Genomic DNA, 25,258 nt, shown 5'->3' on the forward strand with positions numbered 1-25,258 from the left:
TTGGACTGTGAAGAAGGCTGAGAGCCAAAGAATTGATGCCTTTGAACTGTGGTGTTGGAGAAGACTCTTGAGAGTCCCTTGGACTGCAAGGAGATCCAACCAGTCCATTATGATGGAGATCAGCCCTGGGATTTCTTTGGAAGGAATGATGCTAAAGCTGAAACTCCAGTACTTTGGCTACCTCATGCGAAGAGTTGACTCATTGGAAAGGACTCTGATGCTGGAAGGGATTGGGGGCAGGAGGAGAAGGGGACGACAGAGGATGAGATGGCTGGATGGCATCACTGACTCGATGGACGTGAGTCTGAGTGAACTCCGGGAGTTGGTGATGGACAGGGAGGCCTGGCGTGCTGTGATTCATGGGGTCGCAAAGAGTTGGACACGACTGAGTGACTGAACTGAACTGAAGATAACAGAGCTAAAGAAATGACAAATACCAGCTTTGTACACATATCAAATTTGAGGAAGACAATAGCATTTGCACCAAAATGTACACAAAATGAAATCACCTTATACTTTCTGAAAAGATCACTATTCTACTCATAATGTAGTTATTATCTTTCCCAAACTTAAGGACAAATTCTGATTTATTCTTTTTTTCTACATTTGTTTAAAATATACATACTTTACTTCTTGAACTAACCTTAACCTCCTCTGAACCTGAAGCTGCAGCCACACATTCTTTTGCCTTCTTTTCAAATTCATGCAACCATTCACTATAACTCTGTGGAGAAAAAAATCAAATAACTAATTTTTAAAAATACCTAAATGAAGTAAGTAAAAAAAAGGTAAATAACCAAATTGGAAGATTATAAAAAGAAACCTATGTAGACAAACACCATCCCTATGGAAATCTCAAAAAAGATTATAGTTGTTAAGTAAGTTGTACATGACCTGGTCTTGAAAATAAACACTAAAAATATGCCTGTGTACTATATTACCATCAAAATCAAATCTAAATTTATTTACCCTGTCCAAGGATATTTGCAAATAAATTCAGGCCATACAGGTAAGATTTGGGCTCAAACTACTCTCTATCACTAACCAGTGCTGGGACTAATAGATTTAATCTTTAAGACAGAAAAAGCTTAGATTAAGCAATTTTTCAAACTTTTCTTTTTTTAGGAGATAGTTCTACAGAGATACACTGGTCAGAAGATTTTAGATTCTATGAGGGTGTTCCAGGCATTATGAAAATACTTGAAAATAAATATTATGAAACATTTAAAAAATCATAATGAGAAATAAGAATACATGAACATTTATGTGTTTAAAATCAACAAAAATTACATTTGTACTGTAAGGTTAGCTGAGGCAAACACAAGGCATTCTTATAGTTTTAGTCATTAAAATAAATTATTAAATTATTAGTTAAATATTTTAAAATAAATTATTAGTTAAAAATAAATTATTCTAGATTTTTTTATGCTTCTTGTCTAAATTTTAAACTCTGATAAAGTGTGTTTGGTAGATACTTTAAAGCAAATTTCCTCTTAGGTCTTTTAGGTCTTTGAAAGTGAAAGTGAAAGTCGCTCAGTCATGTGTGACTCTTTGCCACCCCATGGGCTATACAGTCCATGGAATTCTCCAGGCCAGAATACTGGAGTGGGTGGCCTTTCCCTTCTCCAGGAGATCTTCCCAACCCAGGGATCGAACACAAGTCTCCCGTACTGAAAGCAGATTCTTTACCAGCTGAGCCACAAGGGAAGCCCTAATAGTGGAGTGGGTAGCCTATCCCTTCTCCAGCAGATCTTCCCCACCCAGGAATCAAACTGGGATCTCCTGCATTACAGGCAGATTCTTTACCAACTGAGCTATCAGGGAAGCCCACTGATAGGTCTTTGGTTTAGTTTAATTCAAGATTTTAAAAAAACACACACATATGAAATTTATATTAACTGCTCTAATTAAAAGCTTTAGTTATGTGGCTGAATCAGGATTCTCTGTATTTCATCAAATAAAAATAAAAAACAAAGAAAACTGGATGCTGAGATCACCCTGTAGTGCAATATCCCATAGTACATATTAGTCATAAAAGTCTCTTCATTTAAAAAAAAATTACATTCCCCTGTGGCTCAGTGGTAAGGAATCCTCCTGTAATGCAAGAGATGCAGGAGACATGGGTTCAAATCCTGGGCTGGAGGAGGAACTGGCAAACCACTCCAGGATTCTTGCCTGAAAAATTACATGAACAGAGGAGACTGATGGGCTATAGTCTATGGGGTCGCAAAGAGTCAGACATGACTGAGCACAATCATAAATTTGATTGATGATGAAAACATACTATTAAAATCCTACTTAGCTTCAAATACTAAGATTCCATATAAATTAAATTCAGTTGAAAAATTGTTTAGACACTTAAAGTATATAAACTTCCCTTCAATCTCTATCATATAGTTTAGATCTCTTCTCTGCAGATTTTCTTAGCAAAAAAGCAATAGAAAACAGTTTACAAAAATTACTTAATGTATAAAAGCCCTTTTATATCTACTGACTATATTAATTTAATATTAAATTTAATTATTATTGCTTTATCTTAAGGAAAATAGTCTATTATCCATCATATCTCTAAGAACTTATATACTAGACTCTAAGTAGCACACAGAAAACTTAATATATTTCTTAAATATAGACTACATGCAAAAGTATTCAACTTTTAATAAGTGGATGAACAGAATCCAAATATAATCATCCATGTCTTACAGTGATTCATAAATATTTATAGTGTAAAAAAGGTTTGGTGGTTGCAGGTGGGTAATACAGCTGTTAAGAAATAATTTGCTACATTAAAAAGAATTTTTAATTCTGGTGATATTATATAATCTTAGAAGAGAAATACAAAGCATGAACTCTTCTGGCTCATAAAATACTATCAAACAAATCTCCCAATTTCATTATTCCATTAATGAAATATAGAGTAGGAATACAGAAATAAAAACGACTTATGGCTACAAAGTAAAAAAATATGAAATATAGGAAGAACAACTCCTCCTGTGTTTATTGTAAAAACAGCACTAGAACTGACAATTTATCCATATTACCCAGAACACAGTATTTCATCAATTCAACCAATTATCTATTAAGTCATCAAACCTGAATATGTCCTCAACAGTTACAATGAAAACAGAAGCATTTTTGCTTCTTCTGCAAGTTAGACATAGAATATACATAGATAAAACCTAAGAGAGCAAGCAGCTAAACTCAGACTGCACAGAGAACAGGTCATTAAGTTTACTTACATCACACCTGGCACCCGAAGCCCTCTCCTTAGAGAAATATCCTGATTCAAAATTTGGGGCAGGAAATGCATATGATAAATTCAGGAACATCTTATCATACCACTAAGCAAAGAAGCTACCAAAGATTAGCAGGGCTGTGTCAAAAAGATTAAGCTCCAAAGGGCCAAAGAAGCATAGGCAAACACTGCTGTTGATTAATTGCTAAGTCATGTCTATGTTCAACTTTTTGCGACCCCATGGTCAATAGACTCCTCTGTCAACAGAATTTTCCAGGCAAGAATACCAGAGTGGGTTGCCACTTCCTTCTCCAGAGGATCTTCCCAACCCAGGGATTGAATCCACATCTCCTGCACTGGCAGGCAGACACTTTATCACTGAGCCTTATGGCCCTCCTAATGGAAGTGCACAACACTGCTCATGAAATAGTCTTGCCTCCACCCTGTCCTACCCCTGGAGTGCTGAGTCTGAATCTAATCAGGCCTCCACTGATTACCAATTTACGAGATACACAAAGGACAGAGGAACATACTGACATTACAGGGATGCAGTCAGCTAAATCCAGACTGGGAAAATGAACTTGAAACCACTACATTAAAAAAAAAAAAGAAAAGTGGGCAAGAAGGTATGCTGACAAAAGGGAACCTGTGGAATAAAAAGGATCTAGAAGACATCTTAAATCAGTCACATGTTGACTTTATTTGAATCCTGACTAAAACAAACTACAGAAAGTTGTTATTATTTCATTAAAATAGATTGTATCACAACTGAAGAAATCCAAGTATTGGCTAGATGTAGGATATAAGAAATTTTTTAAAAATATAACAATAGTATTTTTTGAAAGAATCCTTATTATTTAGAAATATTTACTGATGAAATGCTCTGATGTTTGACTTCCTCCAAAATAAAACTGTCAGTATCAATGCATGTCGTATAGGTAACTGTTAAGGTGAGATACAAGGTACATCAGGCTCATTATGCTATTCTCTCTACTTTTGACTGTATATATGATTTTCCATTAAAAGAAAAAAGGCCTCTATTATCATTTTAGAAAACTACATGCACACTCACTGGCTTTCTTTCTCTGCCCTCAAATATTCATTATATTCTCTGAATCAAGTAAACTTTTCTCTCCCATTTAAAACACATACAATCTCAGATAAAACAAGCTATTCTAAATCATCTTCAAGACTTTTGCTTAAAAAGTTAACGGATAACCAAAATCTTAAGTTTTGAAATAAAAAGAGCCTAGTTCTTAGTATTAAATACTTTTAAAAATAAAGTGTTCTTAAAATTAAGAAGGAATCACCTAAAATTAAGTTCTATTTTTAATAAAGCCATTAAGAATATTACTGATTTATTAACCACTACTGAGTCTTCCCTGGTGGCTCAGACAGTAAAGAATCTGCCTACAATGCAGGAGACCAGGGTTTGACCCGAGTCGGGAAGATCCCCTGGAGACAGAAATGTCTACCCACTCCAATATCCTTGTCTGAAGAATTCCACGGACAGAGGAGCCTGGTGGGCTGCACTCCATAGGGTTGCAAAGAGTAGGATACAACTGAGTGACAACACTTTCACTTTCAACCACTATTGACTTATGAAGAAATATTTCTTTCCCATTTATGATATTTATAACCTAAATAATGTCTTATATATAAATTTTATAGATTATAATAAAGTAGCAATTGAAAAAACACAAATTATTTTGAACCAAGTTAACTGATTTTAACTACTCAAGACACCCTAGGTTAAAAATGAGAAAGACTGATAAGCACACCATTAAAACCAAGTGCAGAGTGCAAATGCTACTTATTCACAACTTCCTTAAATAATGATAAAGATGTCATGTTTTAAAAAATAATTAATTAATCTTACCAAATTAGAAGGGACAGACACCTTTGGAAATAATTTTTTGAGAACTTCTTTAGCTTCTAACTGAACAGCTTCTACGTGTTGTTGTCTTTCCTAAAGCAGAGGAAGCACCAAATCAAACTCAGAAGATTATAGAATTGAAAAATTAAAAAGCTACAGTCTTTTAAGCTTAAAGGAAGAAAAGGCAAGGTATTTTTAAAATTCTTATTACTGACAAATGTTCAAATTTCCCATTCTGAAATATCAAAATGCTTACATAAGAAAAAAATCTGCAAAATCTCAAAAGCATCCTAAGTAACAAATAATGTCTTACATTAATCAAGCTAAGGCAATATCTGACAATATTAACATTTTCCTTGCCATCAAGTGATACCCCTCCAGGAACAATTCAAAAACCAAGCCAAAACAAAAAACACTTCCTACAGCTAAAACAAGCTACATGTAAAAAATATGCATCTGGGTGACATAACTGAGGCTGGCAAGTCTCTTTTCAAAAAATACATCACTGATGGACAACAAATCATGGAATTAAATTTAATAATGGGATTAAAATGGCAACTTTGATACTTCCAGTTTCAAGGTCAAGTGAAGGTATTTATGCTAAACAAAGGGGGAAAAAAGAACCACCAAAATTTGACAAGTGTACATATGAGAAAAAGAGCAAAGAGAAAGAGGAATAATTGATGGTATACTACTTCACCAATGCCATACATCAAGAAAACTAATTCTGACACATATGCATGGACTCTGTCAGCTGTAAATTTAAAGATAAGTATTACAAATGCATGTCTAGATTTGGTGATTTCAAATCCAAGTCTAATGGGTATCAATGGTTAATTCAAAGCCACAGTTTGTCAAAATTAGGATAATGATTTGATCACACAAAAATAAATATCTAATATTCAAATTATCTCTACAAGATTAAAAAAAGACATCTATAAAAATACACATCTAAACAAAGCCAAGAAAATCATCTCAAAACACTGGTGAAGTTCAACAGGTGACAAGAAGGCAAGCAAGCTAGCAAGATCTCAAGCCTATCTTTCCCCCATTATTTAAACTGATCTTTCAAATCTATTACAGATTTAAGATGCACACACTTCAATTTAAGAAAATCTAATAGTATAAAAAATCTAAAGTTATGCAGTAAGAAGCTAGAGATTAATCATATTCTATACATACACAATGCTGTTACTTTACTCAGATTAGTGGCAGGATTTTAAAAATGGAATATTTAATAGAGTATTTTCAATAATTCAATGAGTTTTAGTGGAATATTTTCAATAACTCAATGAAGTCCACTATTTTTCAGAAATATACCCATCTAACTGCATAAAATAAGGTACATTCATTTAAGGAAAATGATTAACAGCTAATTCAGAAACAATCAGGAGCTCATTTTTATCATCTGACCACAGAAGTGGTAGGCTTCCCTGATAGCTCAGCAGATAAAGGATCCATCTGTAATGCAAGAAACACAGGAGACAGGGGTTTGATCCCTGGGTCTGGATGATGCTCTGGAGAAGGAAATGGCAACCCACTCCATTATTTTTGCCTGAAAAATCCCATGGACAGAGGAGTGGCGGCCTACAGTCCATGGGGTCCCAAAGAGTTGGACATGACTGAGCAATGAAGCATAGAAGCAGTAGAGCAACCTCTAAAGAAAATCAGTTAAGAAGAGAGACTGTGGGACAGAAAATTTTTTGAAAATTCCCCAAGGGAAAAATAATCTAACTAAAGGAAATAGGTGTCTAATTTGTAACTAACAAGAACAAAGGTGTACTAACAAGTTAGGTAAAAAGTTTTCATTTGACATAGTAGTTTGGTTGTGAATAGCAATTTCCATTCCACCTTAAAATCTGGAAAAGATATAACTGAAAATTGCATCATTGTTTCCTTACTATTACAATTTCCTTACTATTTTTATCTAAGTGTAATAGTATGTGAAATGTCTTTCATGTGAACCTGTCATTTACAGTGGCTCCTCAAGAACATTTACTCCTTATAGTACAACTTGTAGTCTATAGGTTAATCAGTATCACTTTATACCTATGCTATCTCAGGACTGTCTAAATACACACATTAAAACAGAGAAAGAGTATAAAGTCTATGCTCTATAGATCATTAGCCATGCAAGAGGCCATCACGCATTTGGTGATGAGGTTTGAAACATGGATAAATTCTTATATTCATCACCAAACACATAGTAAAATAAATTCCAGTTTTCTTTTGGAATCATAACATGTAAGAATGCCTATGACAAGTGGTATATAACTTCTTGTACGAATAGCATGATATTAAGAGTTTAGCACTTTGTAGATAACCAGCCTCATAACAAAATAAAAGCTAAAAGGGAGCTCTTAACAGTGAAAACCAAAGTTATAGAAACAATCAGAAACTATACAGAGCCCCTACTGCTGACAGAGCTGACCACAGCCACTGACAATGAAACAATAATGTCCAAGCTGGCCTAGATTTTTCTATTCTCTGGCCTAGATTTCTCTGGTTCCAATATTTGCTAGCTGTCTCAAATCAAGGTTTTAGTGAAAATTAGGGCCTGATGAGTAAGTATATAACTAAACACAAATCCATTACACTAAAGGAAATATAACTACAAACATATATTTGATTAAAATTATTAAAATTCTACTCTGCTTTAAAAAAAAAAGTCCTTCAAATGTCATAAAGACCTACATTTAAAATTCAGCATACTACCTTAGCACACAAAATATGTGCTAAGATACTTCTAGAATACTTCTAGATACTTCTAGAATGCTGAATTGAATAACATAATGAACTTTAACCCATAACAAAAATTCACCAATTCTGTTCCAAGTTTATTCTTGGTAGGAATTTTCAAAATTCTTGAAACTGCCCCCATTTATTTCTCTCAATCTTTAAATTCAACTTTTCAATTATAATTGATTAGAAATCTTTAAATCCATGAAGAACTTGAACTCAGGGAGAATTCTTAATCATTTGTAAGACAGAGGGGGATATATGTTTCAGGAGTACTTTATATACCCCAGTTAAGAGAATTATCCCTTATGCTAATACTGTATACTAAACATATATGCATCATTACTGTCCAGCCACTTAAAAACCTAGTTTAATTTCATCTCTTCTAAGGGACCATGCCCAACAACACACCCAAAATTGATGCCTTCCCGGTACTTCTGAAGACTTTCATCGTTTTCCACCTTGTTTGAGTCATCTTGGTATGCCTCAGAGAATCTAGGAGAGTCCACTGGGTGTGTGTTTGTTAATTAGATTAGATCTTTTTGGCTCAGAGTTTTCACCAAGTTCTCTTAACCAACCCAAGAGGTACACTCTGTCTGACAAGAGCTTACATGGGTAGCATAGGCCTCCTGAGACTCTTAAGCTTAAAGCAGTAATCACCAAAGCTCAAAAATCAGGCAATCACTACAAAGCAGCATGCCCCAAATTAAAGCTTCAAGGAGTAGGTGAAAAAAGCAGAGATGAGAAAGGTGATAAATATGGATGATAAGGAGATTTTATATTTAAATTGCAGTAAAATTAAATGCTTTAGTCGGATTTTAAGACAAGCTGCAGAATTTCTGTTCAGTGGATTGTTTCTAGGAGTTAGCATTACAACCTTGGAAGTCTTGTTCACTTTGTCCTGCAGCAATTTTTCAGTTGATGCCAATGCTTCCATTGCTTCCCAGTTTTTCTCCCGAAGGTCCTAATCATTTTTAGAAAGAATGATTTCAGTTTATCCATTATTGAAATATTTTTGCTTTTCGCTTCATCAGTATTTTGCACTGCATTTAAATGCTGGTTATTGCAAAATTATTTCAATGGGAAAATATGTATATTAGCAAAAAAATAAAAAGCAATGTTTAGAAGTTTGAATGAGAAAATAAAGATGCCCACTTCCCATGTTTTAGTATACACACCAAATATGCCAGCTTTAAAGTAATTACTATGCACACAAGACAAAGAAGAAAGCATTCAAAAGTAAGCACAGAAACCAAGATTACAAATATAATTTCAGGTACATCGAATATCAAAGGATTAAGGACAGAACAAATACACAGTATTACAAAAGGCTTTAAATATGATTTTGAAACAGGACCCAATATCATTCATGGGACTTTCCACTGCAGCATAACAATTTTTCCTCTAAATATGTTTTATTGATTTAACACATTTCAAGTCTACCTAAGAATGACATAGGAATTCATTGTATTTCTCTTTCTTGGCATGGTCAAATGTGCATACCAAAAAACAACCTGACAGGAATTGCACAAGCTACTTGATCAAGGCAAACAGGAAGGCTAGAAAGCTATAAAACCCATTCTTGTAAGAGAAAGAAGCTGAGCTCTGAAAGATCTATTTTAACAGCATTCCATTAGCAAATATGAATAAGGACAATCTGCTATATTTCCATCTTTCTTCAGATATAGAAATCTAAAAAGACGGAAAACAAAACCTAAAAAGCCAATAACCACCATGTATTGAATGCTTACTTGTGTGTCCAACACTGTACCTGGCACTTCACATAAATTTTCATTAATCCTCGTAACAACCCAGAGAGGTACGTATTCCCATTTTATAGGCGGCAAAACCACAGCTTAGGTAAGTTAATAAGCATGACCACATGTACAAAGCAAATGAGGAGGCAGAACTAGAATGGACTGACGTCACAATCTGCTGGCCTCCAGTGTCCTGGCTCTTTTCACACATTGCAATGCCTCCAGCACTGCTACTGCTGCTGCATTAAACGGGCATTCCTGTGCCTTCCTTATCTTACAATTCCAATCATAAAACACAGCTAAGATGTCAACAGTAATACTGGCAAATTCATCTCAGGTTTTTTGGCCAAGCAATGCTATTAGTAACGTTATAAACACACAAAGGGCAATTCACGTACCTAATTTTGACAAACTCAGGGGAGCAGAAACATGTCAACTTGTTAAATTAACAAATTAATGCAAACTTTGAAAAATCAAATTTCATTAGAAAATACCGGCTTAGATTTCAATAACATTTCTAACTTTGCTTAAGTCTTAACAATGAAACTTGTGTGTGCAAAAATTCTTCATTTACCAAGAATGCTTGTATTCTACTTAAAGGTGTAGTCTTCTGATCAGAGAGACTTAAAGAAACTTATCTAAATTTACTATTTGTCAATATTTCTCAGGGCACTATCCCATCCATTCTAACCTAAATGCATTCAGGTTGGGAGGCCTCTAACATGCTTAATCACCAAAATTTGAAAACACCTCTCAGTTTAAAAAGGGAAGTGCTAGAGACTTCAAAAGATACATAATTATTGAAAATACTAAGTTTGAATTCTGGCATTACTTTTATAGTTTACAAAAAGGCTAGCCCGGTCAAAAAAAGAAAAGCCTTTACGATAATGAGCTGAAAGAATAATTTTCCAGTAAAAGTTCAACAGAAAGTAAACTATAGGTTTTTTTTAAACCTGAAGCTATAATAATTCTAACTTGAATATATAAATATTCAGATGTGTACAAAATGGACTTTTCACTTATTCATTTAAAAAAAAAAACCTACTCTCTAATAAAGTGATTTCCCCAATAATGTTCTCAAAAAACCTACACACAAAACAGTACTTTTCTACAAAGATTAAGAAATTTAAAGTGAAAGTAGATTAAAAGAATTCTAATCCATGGATTTCAGTGAAATAATAATAATAAGCTTTATTCTGATAAAGACTTGCTTACATTATTTTTCTTCCTCTGGTGTTCAAGAGCATCCTTCAAAGAATCTAACTCATTCTTGAGATCAGTTATTTCCTTCTCTCTTTCTGAAATTCTAAACCAGAAAATGGATTTATATAACAGTATTTTAGGTAAACAGTGAACATAGTATTAGTTACTACAAAATAAAAACAGCAAGTAGGTGATGCTTTGAAAAACGCAGTAACCTAGGCAAACTCTTTAAGCTTAACTACAGTTACCACAGAAAATCTATTTTCAGAATGAATTCTTATTTTCAGAAATAAATAAAACTTCACAGTATGATATGCTGACATTTATGCTAAAAAGAAATCATCCCCTAAGAAACAGTTCATGAATACATGAACTGCTATAGTTGTGGTTACTTCTATTTTTAACTAGGGCAGTGTGAAGTAGCTATTTTCACAAGAGTAAAAAGTGATGTTAGGTGCACTCCCTTAAATTTTTTTTTTCAGAAGGTAATGAAATCAATTATGACTTTCAGTGGCTAACCCACAATAAAAGTATGACATTAACGTAAGGTAGGTGTTCTCTTTTCACTTTCATAATAGTCTTAGGATTCGTGTTATTTTGGTTCTGTCAAATGACTTAGTTACTTCCCAGAAATGCAGAAAGAAATGGCAAAGATTTATACTTTGATTCTGTCATAGCTGAGAAGTAGCTAGGGTAGAAAATTAAAGTACAAATACCTCTTCCCTAAGAATAAGGCTCTATATAAGGGGTTCGCAAACTACAGTTCTGGGCAAGACCCACAGTCTGGTTTTGTATGGACTTCAAGCCAAGACCTGATTTTATGTTTTTGAAGAATTGTGGGGAATAAAGGAAAAAAAGAGTATGAAACTATGTGGCCCACAAAGCCTAAAATATTCACTATCAGGCCATTTATTAAAAAGAAGTTTGCTTGCTGACCCTTGCTCTACATAGACAAACTCAAGACCCAATTTAACAGTAAATAATTCTAAACTGGTAACTTTGTAAACCACCAACTTTGTAAACAAGTCAAGATGGAAGAACATATAGATATATCACTGAATATACTTAATGTGGCTGACATTTAACATGTCGAAGCATACCAACTTATCTGAAATGACCTTAAATATAGCCTTTTAGAGAAAAATACAGACCCACAATAAAAATGTTTCCATTTAAAAAAAAAAAAAAAAAACTCCTTAAAAGAGAGCAACCATAAAGATTACAAGATTTGCTTTTTTAATACAGAAGCTAGCTGGATGGCATCACTGACTCGATGGACGTGAGTCTGAGTGAATTCCGGGAGTTGGTGACGGACAGGGAGGCCTGGCGTGCTGCAGTTCATGGGGTCGCAGAGTCGGACACGACTGAGCGACTGAATTGAACTGAAACCAAAATTTGCATGGTTCAATTCCATAATGATATCAGTAGAATAAGTGAGGTAATTTAAGGTAAATTAGTAAAGGCTTCAAAGTATAGCTCTATGTGATTAGATATTTTCTGAATGTCTGAAAAACCAGTATCACGCTCAACAAAATGTTCAAAGAAATTCAAATATTTAATATCATAAAAGGTACATTAGCTCAGCCAAAGGCATAGCTAAGGTCTTTGATCTACTATCCAAGAAATCCAAATAGAACTGTAAATAGTAGGGGAGCATTTGCAATTACATTAAATTGCTTATCTGAGAACTATTTAGTAACAAAAATTTACCACTTTTCAAATTGTGAATAAAAATTATTACTTACACTTTTAACAGTTCTTCATGAGGGGGAAAAGAAGATGCCTATTAAAAGAGTTCAATGTTACTTTAAAACAAAGCTTTCCAGAAGATTGCAAATAATTAAAACTCTTCTCAGACATAAATTAAGACAACACCAAAGGGAAAACTATAGCATAATTGATATGCCAACAAAAAGTAATTTTAATAAAAACAGGTACACATTTAGAAAACGTATTGAGTGTTATATCAAATCTTCATTGTCACTATATTCTTAAAACTTTTCACTTAAATATATATCAGTTTCCTATCAGGTGTAAAGCACTAGTTAATACCTTAAATTTTCATAATGCAAAATTCATATTTGACTATGTTAAGTTTCCAAAAGTAAAAAAAATAAAACCATTAATGAAGGAAAGGTTAGGTAATTTGCATGTAAAAATTTTTACATAATATATACATATTATGTACATAGTCCTTCATATACAGTATTTATTCTTGATGAATACAATCTCCCAAACTAAACTACTATAAACTTCTTGTTGACAAGGACGCTAATTTCTTTTGTCCTTCAAAATAGTTTCCAATTTATCCATATACATACATAAGATAAATTAATTTAAAAACTATTTTGGTAACATTAATTAAAAAAACATACACACATTTTTACCAAGCAGAATTATACTTTGAACAAGTATTTTGAATAGTGGTAAATTATTACTTATAATATTACACATTTCTTAGTTTCTCTCCAATTGTAGATGTTCTGAGAAAAGGGGAAGAAGTAAGGCATACACACAGTTTTAAACTGACCTCTAAAGGATTTTATCTGACTTGCTAAGGAAAGCATTCTAAAGGATCTGAAAACATAGACACACATATACAAAACAGAGCTGGAATATATATACAGTAATATTGTGGATACTTTATAAACTATAGATTACCATATCTTGGCTATGACATAGCAAACTGCTTTATATTTTAGGAAATTTGATAAACAGTTATAAATAAATAAAACAATGAAAAGGCAAAAGTCTTGAGTCATAAAATTTTTACCACATTAAATAAAGGGCAAAGCATCTAACAGAACCTACCTGTTGGTAGTTTTGTTGCTTAAGCTCCTCAATTTGGGACTTAAACAATTTGTTTTCATCTTGTACTTCCTATTTAAACAAAAATTAAACATGAATACAGGAATTTTTATTTTCAATATAAACTAAAACATATCACACAAGCCAGGGAAATTCTAAAATAATAAAGATTTTCTAACGGTATAATAAGCCCTATATTAAAACTTTATAAAATTAGAATAGGGCTTCCCAGGTGGCAAGAGTGGTAAAGAACCTGCTTGCCAATGCAGGAGACATATGAGAAGCGGGTTTGATCCCTGGGTGGGGAAGATCCCTTGGAGGCCCAAGGACATGGCAAGCCACTCCAGAATTCTTGCCTGGAGAATCCCATGGACAGAGGGGCCTGGCAGGCTACAGTCCACAGGGTCACAAAGAGTCAGATGCTACTGAAGCAACTTAGCATACACACATGCATAAAATTGGAATAATGAAATTACTCTATACTATGTCTCAATGGAAGAAATCCAGAAACAAACCCAAACACCTGTAGGAATTTACTACAGGGTGATACCTCAAATCAGTAGGGCAAATTCTACTGCAATTTTGTACTGGACATGTCTGTGTGTGAGGGGCTGTCCTACATACTGTAGGGTGCTTGGCAGTGTCCACAGTCTCCATCCAGTAGATGCAGCAGCACCGCTCTACCAGCTGTGACAACCAAAAATGTCTCCAAATGTTGGGGCGAGGGTGAGGGGGGGAAGGGGAAGAACCAATGCAGCAAAGTAATAACAGATTACTTTAAAATGTAGCTTGTCTTTTATTTTTTAAGGTTGAAATGCTAATCTCATAACTTAAATTACATGTGAATAAAACATCTAAGCAAAAATAAATTATAAACAGTATTAGAAGAAAACATGTGAAAACATTCTTATGATCATAGAAGGAGAGATAAATTTCAAGACTTCAAACTCAAAAAATTACTTACATCTGAGTACATAAAAGTTTTAAACTTCTAAGGTTGGGGGGAGAGGACAAAGGAAGTCAAAAGAAAAACTTAAACTGCCCCACATATGACAGAAGACTAGTTTCTCACTGGTAGCGTCCATGTCCAACTCTTTTGCAACCCTATGGACTGTAGCCTACCAGGCTCCTCTGTCCATGGGATTTCCCAGGCAAGAGTACTTGAGTGGTTAGGCATTTCCTTCTCCAGGGATTGAACCTATGTCTCCTGCACTGGCAGGAGGATTCTTTACCAATAAGCCCACCTGGGGAGCCCTACTTCTCTCACTAGCAAATGTAAATTAAAATAATCTAACCATCTTTCAAGCAGAATATCAAATCTTTCATCTTCATCAGTATTGATGAGGATGAAAAGGAATGGCTCTCTGTTGGAGAATGTAATTTAGTTGTTGTAGTTCAGTTGTTTAATTGAGTGTAGTTTAGTTGTTTAGTTGTAATTCAGTCCATCGGAGAGTATAAATTAGTAAAAACACTTGGGAGGGCAATTTAGCATTATCTGACAAAATTCCCAAAATGACTTGGGAACGAAAGGGAATGTGTCAGAACCAACACTTGGAGCAGAAAATGTGAAAACAAGTATGTGAGACAATGTTGTTGCTGTTCAGTCGCTCAGTCGTGTCAGACTCTTTGCGACCCGTGGACTGCAGCACACCAGACTTCCCTGTCCTTCACAATCTCCCAGAGTTTGTTCAAATTCATGTCCATTGAATTAGTGATGCCATTCAACCATCTCATCCTCTGTCATCCCCTTCTCCTGCCTTCAATCTTTCCTAGCATCAGGGTCTTTTCCAATGTGTTGGCTCTTCACATCAGGTGGCCAAAGTATTGAAGCTTCAGCATATTCAGGACTGATTTCCTTTAGGATTAACTGGTTTGAAGGGACTCTCAAGAATCTTCTCCAGCACCACAGTTCAAAAGCATCACTTCTTCAGCACTCAGCCTTCTTTCTGGTCCAACTCTCACATACATGCATGAGACAATATAGACATCTAAAATCTTCTGTCACTTCAAAACAAAGTTCTACAAGGACTTTCAATACTAACTACATGAAGATGAAGTGATACTATTTTCTATTTTAAATATCACTTTCAAGAAGGGAAAAAACCCTCTGCATAAAACTTTCACCCAAAAGTTCACTTGCAAGAATTTTAAATACAGATACAGTACTGTATAAGAACCAGCCTGCCAATGCAGGAGACATAAGAGATGCGGGTTCAACCCCTGGGTCAGGAAGACCACCTGGAGAAGGGAATGGTAATTCACTCTAGTATTCTTGCCTAGGAAATCCCATGGACACAGGAGCCTGGTGGGCTACAGTCCCTAGGATAGCAAAGAGTCAGACACAACTGAGACAACTTAGCATGGCACTGTAAGTACAGAAGGTGTGTGTGTTAAGGATACTCACCATAGAATTGTTTTAACAGGAAAAAGAACTCTAAATAATCTAGGTATTCATAAGCTAAGACTGGCGGTATAAATAATAATAAAATCATATTATTGTATTATTGTATATAAAAAATATTGTATATAAAAAATATAACAACATCATTAAACATTAAGATAAAAATGTGCTTATGTGGGAATATCTCAGAAAGATTACTAATTGAGCAGAGAAGCAAAATACAAAAGTGTGTATGATTAAAAATACAGTGTATTTAAACACACACACATTTTACGCATGGGCACTTATATATGAACAAGTAACAGTAGTTATCTGAGGAATGAGACCCAGGATCTGGGTGGGAAGGAATGTCATTTTGTATTCTATCTTCTTATTTAGTAGTTAAAATTGTTTTCAAACATGTGAAGACAGTAACTCACATGATAATTTTAAGTAAATACATTTACCTGTAACAGCTTTGTTTTGTAAGAAAGATCACTCTCTCTCTCTTTTAGCATAGTTTCTAATCTCTTCATTTCATTTTCCTTTTCTTTCAACCTAGAATTTTTACAAAGATGTTTTATTTAGTTAGGTGAATTGGAGGAGCATAGAAGAATTTTAGGACAATAAACTTTTCATTATTCTATAATGATAGATACATCATACATTAGTCAAAACCTACAGAATGTACAACACAAAGCTGAACCCTAATGGATACTACGGACAATTAATAACAATATACTGACTTCACTCATGAATTGTAACAAATTACCACACTAATATAAGATGTAAATAAGAAGAGAAATGAGAGGGGAGGGTATACAGAAATTCTCTGTATCGCTCTCTCAATTTTCTCTGTAAACCTAAAAGTGCTCCCTCAAATATTGCATTAATTTTTTGATGTAAGGTAGAAATAAATCTAAAATCATACTTTAATGATCTATATACCACTAAGAGGGCTTTCCCTTATAGCTCAGTTGGTAAAGAATCTGCCTGTAATGCAGAAGATCTGGGTTCGATTCCTGGGTTGGGAAGATCCCCTGGAGAAGGAAATGGCAACCCACTCCAGTATTCTTGCCTGGAGAATCCCCGTGGACAGAGGAGCCTGGCAGGCTATACAGTCCATGGGGTCTGAAGAGTCGGACACGACTTAGCGACTAAACCACCATCACCACACCACTAACAACAGGCCTCAAACATGTCTCTCAGCTTTCTATTTGCAAATGACACAAAAACACCTTGACAGTTACACAAGCCCAAAAGATAAACAGTTGTACAAATGAGCAATATTAGTGCCATAAACAGGGACATCCCCTTTTCTCCATGAAGATAATGACTTAATATCTTCAATATTTTACTTCTTTAAAGACAACAGCTTCAAAGAGCCACTTCTTAAACAACTGAAAAGATCATATCTAAGCAAAAATCTCTTAAAAGTAATTAATAGAAGGCCAAAAGGATTAAGTCCAGACATAGTTTTTACCACTTAGACCAATTTAAGAGAACAGACTTCATAGGATAAAAATTTTCTAGGATGAACAGATTAATACTTCCTTTGCTCATTGCATGTACGCTGCTGCTGCTGCTGCTGCTAAGTCACTTCAATCATGTCCAACTCTTTGCAACCCTATGGACTACAGCCTGCCAGGCTCCTCTGTCCATACGATTCTCCAGGCAAGAATACTGGGGTGGGTTCCTGTTTCCTCCTCTAGGGGATCTCCCTGACCCAGAGATCGAACCCACATCTCTTCTTGTCTCCTGCCTTGGCAGGTGGGTTTCTTTACCACTAGCACCACCTGCGAAGCCCATGCTCATTAGATTGAATATTTTTACTATTCGGCTCATTAGATTGAATATTTTTACTGTTCGGCACAATATGACTGATGTGACAAAAGATACTACTTTCCCCAAAGTGGAAGTTACTTTTATAGCAAGATTCCACATTCACCATCAAGATTATGGCTAAGATTATCTTCTGGTTAATTCAGAGATGTTGATCTTTCAAGTAATAAAAATGATTTTAATTTGAAATAAATTTAACCTCTCTTTACAATAATTACATACTTCATTCAAAAAGAGAGAGAGACAGAGAACTTAAAACCAGTCTATATTAATAGAAAGACTATTTTAGAAAATGCATTTGAAGAGTTTGGAAAGGATAGTCTCCAGGTATCTGAAAGCACTTGAAAGGGCTCTGTTTATTACACCAAATAGAGATTTATTTACCCTTGGATTATAATTCCCACTTAACAAGAAAGTTAAAGACTTAGAAGAAACTCATCATAATATTCAAGGATATTCAAGAAAATATTGAAAATTTCCTCTTTAAAATGCTAGCTAAAAGTATACTTACACAATCTGAAGTTCTTCAAACTGTGATGCAGAACACGCCTAAGAAACAGATTTCACATTTTTAATTCTAACATCAAAAAGATCAGGTTCTACAACATATTTTAGAATCAGTCACCAATAAAATAAAAACACAATTATCTGTGGTAGATTTAAGATCGAGCTATTCATAAAACAAAGAATGAATTTTCTTTAATTTTTAATATCCATTTGTTAAAGGATTACAGATTAATACACCACTTAAACAACAGACACTTAAAAAGGAGAATGAGAGTCCGTCTGAAAAATTAAGGAGAGGAAATGCTTTCAGACTCAGGTTCACAAATGAGGCAGTCATAGATTTGACAGGAATAAAAGTTAATTTTATTTTATCAACAACAATAAAACTACGATACCACAGTAATTTTTATGGCAAAAAAAAAAAAAAAAACCTCAGGAGAATATATTAACTTCTTTACTTTCTAGTACAGTAAAATAGAGATTACTCATTTTTTATAAAATATGCTGGCAATCTGTTTATACTATACCTCTTGAAACTTATGCTGTGCAAATTCCTGAACATGAGTTTTCAAAGATTCATTTTCTTCTTGAAGATCCTAAAAAAGAATAAGTCTGAATAAAATTGACATTGAAATATAAAAAAGGATGTTACCTTTTCTTTTTAACTTCTCACCTGTAACCGTCTCCCTCTATTGTGTAGGTCTTTCTCCTTCTCTTCTAAAACAGTCTTCATGTTATTCATCTGTTCCTCCTTTCCTTTTAATCTAACAGTAAGTTAATAAGAACTATCAATGAAAATATTACATGACTAAAGACTAAACAAAGTAAAAGTACTGGAGACTGGAAAAGTATATTTCAGATTGTACTCATAACCCAAATCGATTAAATAAACTAAAAAATAAATATTTTATGTATAAAGTCATATAAGATTTTGGAGACATCAAGCTGAGAAGCAGCTCTATTCCCACCCATTAACGTACTGTTTAAGTCAATACCAGCAAATTTAGCTTATTATAACTAGTTTGGGTATGAAATTTATAACCAGTTTCACAGTGGCTATTAAAATAAGCAAAGAGCAACATATCAGTTTAAGGTCGTATTTAGATTATAAACCAGAAAAATAAGACTTCCACTGTATCCCCATTCCCATCAGCAAACCTGTAGGTTCAAGTCTAATGAAAAATTTAAGACCTTGAGGCCTTTAAGATATAATGTGATGTTCTTTAAAATATTACTTGAAATCAAATAAAAAGGAGTTAGGATTTTCATTATAATTTTATATTTAACTTGTGGAAAAGAAATATTAAAGGGAAGTGAGGAAGATGATACTTACAAGTTCTGAAGTTCCTGAACTTGAGAAGTGATAGATAACTGAAATGCAAAGCAGCAGAAAAAAAGTAACTCATTTTCTTTCAGTTTACTTTACTACGCTTATGATAAACCTTAAAATGTATACATTTCAAATCACAAAGATCCTAGTTGAATTATTCACGTCAAAATGAGATGACTTGATTTCACCCTCTCCTGACTCCAATGACAGTAAGAGTAAGAAATTTTAAAAAGGGGTGTAGGGGGAGAAGAGACAAGGAATATAGTTACGAATGATAAGTCTAAGGCAAGTGACACTTCTAAAACCTAAAATTGTGAAAATTACAATATTAACTGTCCACATACCTCCCTACAATGTCAGAGCACTTTTCCCTCCCAGTCTTCAAGGCCAACTACTCAACAGTACTTTATGTAAGTGTGTGCTTAGTCTCTCAGTCATGTCCAACTCTTTGCGACCCCATGTACTATAGCCCACCAGGCCCCTGTCCATGGGGATTCTCCAGATAATAATACTGGAGTGTTCTTTATACTCTCCTTTAATCTCTTCTTATCATACACAATACAATAGGATCTTTTATTCCCCACTGTCTTCTCACAGTCCCTTCAGATATTGGCTTAGGTATCAGCTCCTCAGGAGGGGACTTTCTGAATTCTCAATCTCTGTTAGGAGTTTAATCATTTCCTCATACCTTATTTCATTCAACACATTATCTCCAACAAATTATACTTTGATAAGTAGGAGGAACTGAATAAACATTTCTAAATTAATCTGTTGGATCAATGTATGAATCATCTCTTCCATGCAATCTCAATATTTCTTTCAATGAAACCTTTTCAGATTAAATTCACCAAAACCACACATTTATTTCCAGTAACCACATCTACCTCTGAAATACCTCCATGAAATCTGTACTTTATTCTATAGGCAAAGGTTGAGTAATACATATATTAAAAATATTTTGGAACATGCATTAAAAAAAAAAAGTTTACCAAGGTGTTTTGTTAAGTTGGCAAACTAAAACAAACATTACTACAGAAAACTTCCCAGAAAAAGAACTTAAACAATTAAAAGGTATGTTGATTCAAATATTAAGAACATTTTCTTAAATCAGGCAAAAATAATAAGCACAAAACCCAACATACTTACAACACACTACTAAAAAGTTGTTTTCTGAGTAACAAGAAAAAAACCAAATAGTTCATAAATACATATACACTAATAAATCTGTCATGCTATGGCTCTGGGATTTTTACCTGTTGAGCCTTTTCAAGCTGGATATTTCCTATTTCTTCTTTTAGAGCCTCTATTTCCTGTTTCAAATCCTTGACAATGACAAAACAGACAAGATTGGACAATGGAAACACAGAAATTGACATAAAATGCAATGTACAGACAAACACATGAAATTAAATGGTATTCACTAAAGTTGATAAACAAAAAAACAAAACATAGGTTTTATCTCTCTCAATACCTGAATAGTTTTCTCCTTATTAGCAACTTTGAGCAGTTCAGCTTCCAAAAGCTCTTCCACAGACTTGATCTTTCCATCTTTTTCATGGATCCTTAGATAAGGAAATGCAGTGTTAAACGTGGACAGAAATCATCAAAACCCACCACTAACATATAAAAACAGCACCAAATCATGAACAAGTTCACCAAATCAATTCTCCCCCTTTTAAGTAAAAGAACAACTTGCAGCCAGGAAAAAACACTTAAGAGTTCTTCCTAAACAAGAACTAAGCAGTAACTACTAGACGGTTGAAGCCTATACACGCAAGGAGACGCTGGTGACACGCTTCAAAAGAGCACAGGCAATGTAAGATTTGTATTCCAAAGAACACTGGGGAGAACTGAGTTCCTCTCAACAATAAAGGATTCTAGAGAGCTTTGAAAGCTATAGCAGAACTTATATACAATTATAGCATTAAACCTCACAGACACTTCCAAGAAAACAACACACAGAAAGAACTGACCTCTATTCAATATAACCTGTTCATTAATAGTTCTTACTGCATAAACAAAATTAACAATTCGATACTCTAAGTTAATAAATGGGAGTCCACCATGGAAACGGATTTTTAACAATCACAAATTGCACTGGGAAAGCACAGCTAAGTTGCCTTATTCCAACAATGAAAAAATCCTAGCCACCTCAACTGCATGATAAAGTAAGACTTACGAGCACGAAGAAAATGGAGCAAAAGAAAAAGACCAGCTTAATAATGTCATTACTTACACTTTCTTAAGTTCTTCAACTAGAGATGCAAAGGAAACCTAGAAATAGGAGGGTATCCTACTTAGTAATATGCTCAAAATATAAATGGGCCATAAATAGAAAAGCATGTTATTTTTTAAATTAAATTTTCTACTATACCAAAATCTGGGAAAAATAAACCTGGAAATTAATTCTTTCCAGATTTTTTTAAATGTCAGAATTATGAAAAGCACTTTGAAAGTAAGGAGCTTTAAAGCTACTTATGGTAAGTGTAGGTCAAAAGAAAAACCAATGTATAAATATTAAAATTATTAACTCAATGATCCTAACCATATAAGGAGAAGATAGGTAACCTCTTTTACTATTATTTAGAATTTTTACTTTACATATGTATATTCAAAACCATCTATCATTACAGTAACGAGCAAGGACATGCTATCTAGAGTACTCTATCCAGTGTTTGCCATAAAGTCAGCGTTTACTAAACTGCAGCTCGTATTACTCAAAATCAAGTCACCAATCAATCACAGATTAAAACTACAAATGGCAAATGCCATGTTGGGGAAAGGAGGAACAAACAAGACTTGCTACTGTATTTGGTAACAGGTACGCCCACTGTTTAAAAGAGAACGGTTATAGGGTCTATTTAATATATTACCTGATCATTTTGCTTGGCCTTTAAATCTTGAACTTCTTTTGCCAAAGATGAATTTTCTGTTCTTATTGCCTTTTTCAAAGATACATAAGTACAACATACTTTAATTTTCTGAAAAAACAACTGCCTTCAAAATACAGTAGCTTCTCACTTCTCTCTAGCTGCTTCTTTTCCTTTCTGAAGGCCCAGAAATCTCAGTTGCTCTACATATCTACAATTCTGTAACTTCCAGAGCCAGCCAAATAGAGTTTTAATTTGATTATCCTCTCAAGTATTTTTACTTATGTTTCCACAACCTGAAAACCACAAAGTATACCACTTGTCAAGTCACTTCTCGCCTTAAAATCAAATACACTGTTTACCCTATTTCTTCCAGCAATCGTATTCAAATTAAGTTACTTAAAGCTAACGATGGGGCATCCCAAGTGGTGCTAGAGGTAAAGAACCCACCTGCCAATGCAGGAGACATAAGAGATGCGGGTTCGATCCCTGGGTCAGGAAGATCCCCTGGAGGAGGACATGGCAACCCACTCCAGTATTCTTGCCTGGAGAATCCCAAGGACAGAAGAGCCTGGTGGGCTACAGTCCATGGGGTCGCAAAGAGTCGGACACGACTGAAGCAACCTAGCACACACTCAGGCAAGGCTAATGATAACCATAAAATGGAACTTCATTCTCTCATTTCTCTGGTCTCTAACACTATTTCATGAACTTATCAACTCTACTGGTTACTATTATAACTAGTTACTGTTTGGTTATAATTCAGGCATGGGTGGAGGTGGGAAAGCACTAGAAACCATAATAACAGTATCTACTTCATTAAGGCAGTAAATGCTACAGTCAACCACACTTTTTTCTATTTATAATAAAATCTTAAATTTAATGAAAAAAGAACATCATATAAATTCATTAAACGTGGGTACTAAAAGCTATGGGAAAAATATTACACGTTACAGCAAAAACTCTTCATGTTACTGAATAATCACAGGTAAAACAAATATACAATATGCTTTACATTCAGCTCTTCCTCTTTCGTGGCCACCTGAATAAGTCCAGTTTCGAGTAATTCTTCTACAGTCTTCAACTTCTCATCTTTCTCTTGAATGCTGAAATAATAAATTTAAAACACATGTATGAACTCTATTTCAAGGAAAATGACATGATTTCTAAATAAATATTTGACATGGATTAACTCTTATGCCCATCGTTCTTTATAAACTTTCAATTCTAAAAAGGTTTCTGATGATCTTCAATCCTGGTCCAAGGGTTCTTCCTCTTTACCAATAAGTAAAATGTATTCAAGTAATGCATGCTTACACGCTAGCCTAAACAAGTAAATCATGGTCATACATGACTCTCACAAACCTAATGGAATGCCAAAGCAATCAACAGTACATCACTCTCTTCCCTTTATGAAGTACAAAGAAAATTTTAAGAATTTACAGTAATATAGTTAATCATTCTGTTATCTCAGACTTGGTAGAAATGAGTCATTAAAATATTAAAAATAATTTTAATCTCTTACCATCTTTCCATTTGTTCCAAAACATCTTTATTAGGCTAAAACAAAATCACCAAAAAAAAAAAAGATACTTTTACCAAGTTTGCATGAAATAAAACTACTTTATAAATAGAACTCTATGAAAATTGTTTAGTATTAAATAGATCCAAAATTTAGGAAGATGATCCATATTTAAAGACTGCTAATAGTTAAAGAATTTTTTCATTCAGAAAACACAAGAGACAAGGCTACACAAAAGACAAAGATGAAGTATAAAATGGGCTGGAAATGCCCAAACTTACCCTTGTGAGTAAGTTTTTAATTACCATAGAAGAAAATCTTAAGGATAAGAAGAGAATTTGCCTCTCCTTTACATTAATTCTTCAAATCTAAAATTCCAAGGCTCTAAGACCTTGTAGGCCAAGAAAGAAGCTTTGCTCTTTTTCATTTTTGTTTTTCACCTAAGGTATAAGGCAAGTGTACAAAACCTATGTTCAATTCAATGAATTTTTAACATGCAGATTTCACATAACCACCACCTAAGTCAATATACAGAATGTTTTAAAACTGACTATCAAGTGCAGAAGAAACACAAGCACATAGTCTCCTTGTTACGTTAAAACATGACATGTGAGCTGGTCCCCATCTATGACCCATCTTCTAGTATTCCCCCTATACACACAAATTCCTCAATGTTATAATTTACTATGTGTCCAGAAGTGGGGCACCCCCTTCGAAGTCCTAGGCCTTCAGGCAGCTAAGTAACCTGACAAAACAGGTTCTCAGGGTCTTTTTCCCTTCAACATTCTCTTCTACCCCTTCTGTTCCCTACCTGCTTTCTCCTAATACTACTAGGTTTGTAATTTTTTCCCATTTTACTAAAACCATCATTACGACCATTTTTCACAAATACTATTAATTTTTCCATTACCAAATCCTAGTCCTAAGATTTCATTTATTAAATATTTCTAAAAATTAACTATGTTTTATTCAATATCTTAGGTTAAGTTTCCAGCTTTACACATCTCAAATATCATAATACCCTGCCTCTAGTTCACAAGGATTATATTGTGAGGGATACAGGAGAACTTCTCAATGGGAAAAAAAAAACTTTCCTACCACTAGAAAGGAAAGAGGTGTCAAAAATATATTAAATCATGATTATAAACTGAAAAATAAATCATGCAATAAGTTTATAAACCTTTCATCA

The 25,258-nt window shown here is 34.1% G+C and overlaps 1 protein-coding gene across 16 annotated transcripts in view; it reads right to left on the reverse strand.

The window, feature by feature from the left end:
- KTN1 (kinectin 1) overlaps positions 1 to 25,258 on the reverse strand; it is a 111,923-nt gene that overhangs the window by 16,645 nt on the left and 70,020 nt on the right. For 6 of the 16 annotated variants that reach the window (XM_086320559.1, XM_086320553.1, XM_086320560.1 and 3 more), the window contains 16 exons: positions 24,073 to 24,107; positions 23,563 to 23,653; positions 22,551 to 22,619; positions 21,914 to 21,951; positions 21,149 to 21,239; positions 20,931 to 20,999; positions 19,681 to 19,718; positions 19,021 to 19,111; positions 18,875 to 18,943; positions 18,352 to 18,389; positions 16,466 to 16,556; positions 13,622 to 13,690; positions 12,556 to 12,593; positions 10,823 to 10,913; positions 5,115 to 5,204; positions 644 to 724 (listed from right to left, as the gene is read on the reverse strand). In XM_086320559.1, the coding sequence (XP_086176685.1) occupies positions 644 to 724; positions 5,115 to 5,204; positions 10,823 to 10,913; positions 12,556 to 12,593; positions 13,622 to 13,690; positions 16,466 to 16,556; positions 18,352 to 18,389; positions 18,875 to 18,943; positions 19,021 to 19,111; positions 19,681 to 19,718; positions 20,931 to 20,999; positions 21,149 to 21,239; positions 21,914 to 21,951; positions 22,551 to 22,619; positions 23,563 to 23,653; positions 24,073 to 24,107 (1,089 nt within the window). Of the gene's footprint in view, positions 1 to 643; positions 725 to 5,114; positions 5,205 to 8,727; positions 8,815 to 10,822; positions 10,914 to 12,555; positions 12,594 to 13,621; positions 13,691 to 16,465; positions 16,557 to 18,351; positions 18,390 to 18,874; positions 18,944 to 19,020; positions 19,112 to 19,680; positions 19,719 to 20,930; positions 21,000 to 21,148; positions 21,240 to 21,913; positions 21,952 to 22,550; positions 22,620 to 23,562; positions 23,654 to 24,072; positions 24,108 to 25,258 lie in introns of all 16 variants that reach the window. The other 10 variants (XM_086320552.1, XM_086320548.1, XM_086320549.1 and 7 more) reach the window with 4 other exon arrangements.

The sequence above is a fragment of the Bos grunniens genome, chromosome 10 (assembly GCF_055505025.1).
Source record: "Bos grunniens cultivar Pamir isolate PY7600 chromosome 10, Bosgru_T2T1.0, whole genome shotgun sequence".
In the NCBI taxonomy this organism is placed as follows: Eukaryota; Metazoa; Chordata; class Mammalia; order Artiodactyla; family Bovidae; genus Bos; species Bos grunniens.